A 6,986-nucleotide genomic window follows, 5' to 3' on the forward strand; every position below is an offset into this window, starting at 1 on the left:
AACAATAATTGTAATAATACAAAAAAGTGCACTTCCTACTTGTAAATGTATTTCTTTTCGCTCACACCCTCTCAGAGTCAAACATTACCCTACTATTTATCTTACAAATGAAATACACTATAAAAAGAGAAGTTGGGACTATTTATAACATCCCGTAAGTTTTGACAAACTCCCTCGAGAACAGACTTATTGCTTTTGCTTTTGAACTTGCCTCTGTCACAAAAATCGATTGATGATTATTTCTTGTCTGATCTTGAACGATATTTAGAGGAGCAGGAACCAACTCCCCTTCCGGAGCACCTGATTTCAACCCCGAATTTGGTGGGGTTCTTTTTGCTCAACCTCTAGTTTTTTTGTGAAATGTTAATGGACTGCTGTTCGTCTGTTGGCCATGGTGCCACCTGTTGTTCTTTTTTTATTGTCCCTTTTAAACCACAATCACGTTCTCTTTTCCCCGAATGAAACCTACCGAATCAGACTTTTCACCGGGTTTGAACTTACATTAGCAACACGAAGGGTGCCACATGTAGAGCAGGATTTGCTTACCCTCCTTATCACCTGAGATCACAACCGATTTTAAGGGGTTTGTGTTGCACACTCTTTAGTTTTCTATGTTGTGGCATTGAATTACCAACCTTATCAGCAACACAACGGGTGCCACATGTTGATCAGGACCTGCAGACCCTTCCGGAGCCGTGGTTCTTTTCTTTTTTCCCATGGCGTTGTCGGTTTATTTTCGACATATGAGTTTGAATGTAGTAAAATATGATAATTAAAAGTCGCATTTGAAAAAGGTCATCATACAATAAGGGATTGAAATAACAGGATATGAATTAGCGATTATAGAACTAAAAGGACAGAACGTCATCTCGATAAATAATACATGGCCTGCAAACAAGAAAAAGCTGTGAATTTTACTTCCGATGAAATATATACTTATTTTTATATACTAACAATTACAAATATAGTAATTTTCTTGTTACATAGCCACAATTACAGAAAGATCTGACGCATACGTTTACGTTATATTATTAAATACATGTAGGTGTCTTGAAGAACTTATAAAGGAGGGCACAAACATCTGTTATAGCTATAAAGATATATACACACGACGATTTACCTCCAGCCAAAAAAATCTACCTATTAATATTTTGTATTTTAATTTTGCCGAACGGACATCACATTCGTCAATTTTCCAGAGTTGTTATACTAACAGCATTGCATCATGAATACGACGTTCAATACATCTGGGTACGTTTTGAAATATTTTGGAAAATACGAATTTATTCAGGAATCTCCTGGGTTGGCAATTACATGTATTGTTTTACAGACTATTGCGTCTGTTGTGGGAACATTCGGAAATGCTTTAATTTTGATTATAACAGCAAGATCGAAGGGAACGATGACAATGCAGTCTATATTTATCATTAATATAGCAATATCAGACATGTACGTTACTCTGATGGCAAATCCAATGAGCATTGTTGGTAAGTAACCTTATATCACGTTAAAATAAAACAAATCATCGCTCTAAAGAAACATTGTCATGATATTCCCAATTGCATTTCTCTGCCATGGTTGGTGCTGGTGTCTACTCAAATCATCATTGATATCAAATAATATTCTCTCTAGTTCTTGTACATGAATTTGTACAGCCACTGTAATTAAGATTGAAACATATCAATACCACAATCTTATAAAACTCTGATTCGTGGTTGGTTTCAAGACAAAAAATCTTTTAATTAACTGGATACAATCAAGATAAAATTTAATTGCTAATAAAAAACTGGATAAATAATGTTGATGAATTGTTTGTTCATAAAGATGATAACAGGATTCCTTAATGATTTTTGGAATTAGTATTGGTACATTTCCTTTGAGAAATACCAAACATAAATATTCAGGACAAGGGACATTGATGACTGACAAGAATGTGTATCAGAAAAATATCATTTAAAGATTAAATGTTTTTTAATTTTTACTTTTTCGTTATATTCTAGTTTACATTACTTCTTTTATATAATATAAAAGGATTCGACTTGCAACATTGTTGTGAATTGCAACTTGTTTAAAAAAATAGAATAACTATCTTTTCAATTGATCGTGCATGTCTTCTCCCTGTACTAGTAGCTAACCTCTATTTTATATATAAAAAAACAAGAGTTCTATGTGAACTGATTTACACTTAAGTCACAGAGAACATGATTTATTTATTACATGTAGTTGTTATTTGCCTAGAACTAGCTTTCTGAAAATGCTTATACTTTTAGATGGGTAAATTTCTGTCTTTTGTATTTATTTTAGTTATTTTAGTTGTTTTTGTGTTTTCTACCAGTCTAATCAGTCAAACCATTTTGTATGAATATTTACAGTATGTTCTTATGCTGAGCCAATATCCCAGATAAGTGGAGGGTTTAGCTTTTAGAAACATATTTTACCCCACCATATTCTTTTTGTTCATGTCCCAAGTCAGGAACCTGAATTTATTTGTTTATGTTGGTTGCTATCTGTTTTAGAGTATTGTTTTGTCATAAATCAGACTAGATGACTATACGGTTGAGACTTGTCCATTGTTAAAGACAGGTCGATGACCTATAGTAGCTTACATCTAAGTCATTTAGACTGCTGTTGATAGTTGCCAGTTTGGCAATCATACAAAATGTTTTTTTTTTTTATATATAGGGTGGTGTCAGTTCATATTATAGTTAAAACGTAAAAGGAAACAAAACAAAGTTTCGAATTAATGCGTATTTGAAAAAAATTAGGGCAAGCAGTTATATTGACGTTGTAAAATTTTAAAAATCCCATTTACAATTTTTTGAATTTTTATTTTACATTTTACATCATTCAAACGATACAATCGTATCTTTTCTCATAAATTTAAGTTTAGAGTTTCTGTGTGAAATCGAAAATTATTTCGGAGCATCTGAGATTACCAGCGGTTTTTAGTGAGGTTCGTGAATTGCCTAGTCTTTAGTTTTCCTTGTTGTGTTTTTGTAGACTGTTTTTTGTCATTTGGTCGGGTTTTTTTTACATGGTATTGTCATAATATAAAAACAAAGAAAGTGGAGTATCAAATCAGGACACAAAATCAGTATATACACAGGAAAAAACACACAAAAAGCAAAGGAACAGCGCTTTTATTGTTGTTCTTCATCTCAGAGTCACAGTGAAACCTTCAACAAGAAGCAAAACAACTATCTTTCACTGCAAGTTTTAGACGGCCACCAGCACTGGTTTGAGCGGAATTTTTTGCAAAATGATTCGGATAGACTTTGTAAGATGTAACACCACTAAATCGGGCCCGGTCAAATATGTTTTCTACTTATGACTTTGAATATCCCTTTGGTTCTTTCCACCTCTCTTTTATTTTTTTTTATATTAGAATTGTTTAAAATGAGTTCCCATCGGTAAATTTCCGCAGTATAATCATAGAATGCATAACCATTTGAAGCAAACCTATCACTAGAGTAACTGAAAGTGTTATTATTTTTTTTAATGGAATTTAAACTGATCTTTACTGAGCTTTGTCATACATTGTGATTCCTCAAAACCCAAGATTTTTTAGAAACAGTAAAAAATAAGGTCAGAAAATAGCAACTGTCAAAAGAGTACACTACATGATCAATAGAGTTGATCTGTTATATACTTTTGTGTACACCAAAAGTATTTTACATCCGTGCTTTGATAGACTTTAAAGCAATATTGAATATCAACAGTATTCGTTTAATAGACAAATACTAATTTGAAATGGATGCAAGCCATTTTCCGATTGATGAAAAAGCAACACAGAAAACGCCAAAAAGAATAATAAGCTCCGCCTACTTTATTGATAAATACTATTTTTTTTACATTTTTGTGCAGTTGCGGCAAATGGTAAAGGGGTTTTACATTATAAATTGTAAATTTGACGCTAAAGCTCGTACTTCTAATGAAGAAAGGGATTATCATTCTGCTACACAAACACAATTAATACAAATATAAAACCAATAAATTATGTTCATATGAAATATACAATAAAGTTTATGATCTATCAACTGTAAAATTAACATTATCGTTAGGGCGTACATTTGATTTCACCAGGGATCATACTGCTTTCATTTATGTTAACAATGTCTGCTGAAGTTTTGTGCTTAAAGCTTTACTTTAAGATTAAAAAATGTCAATAACAGATCTTTTTTAATTATAAATTGTTTAAAAGATGTCATTCGATTCTATTATGATGACATTTTTAATCAAAGTAAGTGTTTATATCACATCACTAACTCTAACTCCTCCGTTTACTATTGAATTATCTCTAGGTATTCACCTTATATTTTTAAACCTCTGCACTTCATCAGGATCCAAAATGCAAAGCATATCCTAAACTAGTCAATAAGTAATTGAAAACGATAACAACATGTCTGGCGTATCTGGGGTACACAATTATATCCTGGTATCTTTGATGAATTTGTTTTGGTCAGTATATTCCATAATAAACTCATCATAGATACCAGGCTTAAAAGTTTGTACGTGGGAAAAGCGTTTCGTCGTCTACAAAAGACTCATCAGTCACGCTCGAATCATAAATAGGCCAAATAAAGTACCATGTTAAAGAGCATTGAGTACCCAAAAGTTCCGAAAGGTTTTGTAAAATACAGATAAGTTATTTATTCAAATGTCACATAAATTTTCATTGTAAAAAGTAAATAACAAAAATACCGAACTCCAAAGAAAATTCAAAACGGAAAGTCCCTTATCAAATGGCAAAATTACAAGCTCAAACACATCAAACGTACTGTCATGTTCCAATACTAACGTTTATAAAATATAATATCACATATTTATCTTTTTTTCAGGTAAAGTGGAAGGCCGAACATTCTTCCTGCAATATCCAATTCTGTGCGAGATTATTGGGAAAATGTGTACCATTTCATGTATTGTGTCTCTGGGGTCCATCACATTTCTCAGTTTCAACAGATATATATTAATTTGTTACAACTCTTATTACGAGAAAATATTTACTCGAACATCATGTATCATAATGTGCATATCACTGTATTTCCTTGGAATCATTATGGTTCTACTAAATTACGCTGGAATTGGCGGACATGGTTTTGATGACAAAAGTTTGGAATGTATTTGGGACAGAAAGGCAACGTACAGTTTCACAGTGTTTTTTTCTGTTTGTCTTGTGTGGATTCCTTTGATCGTTGTAGGAGTTTCTTACTTCAAACTGTTTTTGTTTGTCCGACATAAACGAAAACAAGTAACAAGTAGAAACAGCGCACCAAACATTGATAATAAATCCCTGCGCCTAGCAAAAGCAATATTTATTGTGTATGCTGTATTTTCAATCTGTTGGATACCTTTTGCCATATTGCTTGTAGCCGATACGGATGATACATTTCCCCACGAAGTGCATCTTGGCATCACAGTTTTTGCCCATTTTCATCCATCATTCAATTTTTTTATCTATTATTTTTCAAATAGAAAATTTAAAACAGAGTTTCATAAAATATTCCATATTGTCAACAAAGAAAATAGTCAAGTTTCGCTATCGTCTGTCACGAAAATCAATATGAAATCATCTCTATCTAATATGAAATCATTTTCAACGAACATGAAATCATCTTCATCTAATATGAAATTATCTTCATCTAATCTGTTCCCATCTGCATCTAATATCAAATTATCTTCATCTAATCTGTTCCCATCTTCATCTTAAGATGAAATTACACCTTATAACAAGGAACCCGTCCAGGTAACATACGATGCTAAAAAAAAAGAAACCTTTTGGTATTTTTCTAAATATGAACCTAAGGTTTTTTGTTGTTTGGTTGGTATCTCATTCGCGTATACTCACTTCTCCTTTTATACATATTTTTTTCAATATGTTTTATAAACTTTCTTGATTGCTGATTCTATGTAAAGATCATATAGCACTTCAAATTAATTACAAGTTTTATATGTTTATACTTAAATGGCAAATTATTACTTTAAAACACGTGTATCTGGACTATATGTTAAGAGAAAATACTTTATCTTCCGTATGCATTGGCAATCACACAGCGCAAGTGGGGAGGGAAACCCGTGATGAAAGAAAATGAAAAAATGTTGAAAATATAAAAAAGTAAAATCAACAATCGCTCTTTTGCATGTCTATCATTTCACTTATTTTCCTCGTGCTCAATGATTCTGTATTGATTGTTTATTAAGTTTATTAAGGCCAAGTTTGGTAAACTTCGACAATAAAACTCGAAAGTTTATTAGCAAACTTTTCACTGAATGGAATATTTTTTTGTCTGTAATACGTTATAACCATAATAATTCGTAATAAATGTAAAAAATCGTATTTAGAGGAATTAGTTTAGTATGAATGCATACACTGGTTTAATAATTTCTTTAACATTATAATTACAACAAATTTGTTTCAAATGACTGTAATGAACCAGATCAACAAAGATGGTATACTAGTAGACAAAAAGCTAATACCTTCTTACGGCAAAGACCACCAATTATCAGTCATTTCAAGGACTACTAATAATAAAATAAAAAAGAAGTAGGACATAATCTTGCAAACAGTATTTGAACAGTTTCCTTATTGAATTAATCGTTTAAGAGGTGTGAATAAAAAAATTCCAAAATTGAAAGCAATAAATATGTAGGTATTTTAATTATTGATCCACGGACCAGTATAGAATGAGGGTTGTGCGAAGCTGTTAGCCGAGGAATTTTATAATCATTAGACTAGTATTTTTTAACTGAAAGAATCTTTTACAAATTACATAATTCAAACTAAACCATGATACAACTAAACTTCATGATTTGTCAAAAAATGACAACAAAATATTTCATTACAAAGAAGCAAAATATGAAAAATACAATACATGGTTGAATCTACCAATTGAATATAATGTTTGTATACTTGTATTTACGTGACATAATAGGTGTATTTGTTTAAAATAAACTTCATACTTCACATCTAAAAAAAAATCAAAACTCAA

At 31.5% G+C, this 6,986-nt stretch overlaps 1 protein-coding gene across 1 annotated transcript; it reads left to right on the forward strand.

Moving 5' to 3' along the window:
* Positions 1-1,113: 1,113 nt before the first annotated feature.
* LOC127727217 (melatonin receptor type 1A-like) lies at positions 1,114-5,782 on the forward strand. The gene is made up of 2 exons (XM_052234691.1): positions 1,114-1,487; positions 4,839-5,782. Exons 1-2 carry the CDS (start codon positions 1,226-1,228, stop codon positions 5,705-5,707), a joined length of 1,131 nt encoding a protein of 376 aa, XP_052090651.1. The 5' UTR covers positions 1,114-1,225; the 3' UTR covers positions 5,708-5,782.
* The last annotated feature ends 1,204 nt before the right edge of the window (positions 5,783-6,986 follow it).

Source organism: Mytilus californianus, unplaced genomic scaffold (genome assembly GCF_021869535.1).
Source record: "Mytilus californianus isolate M0D057914Y unplaced genomic scaffold, xbMytCali1.0.p SCAF_19, whole genome shotgun sequence".
NCBI classification, from domain to species: domain Eukaryota; kingdom Metazoa; phylum Mollusca; class Bivalvia; order Mytilida; family Mytilidae; genus Mytilus; species Mytilus californianus.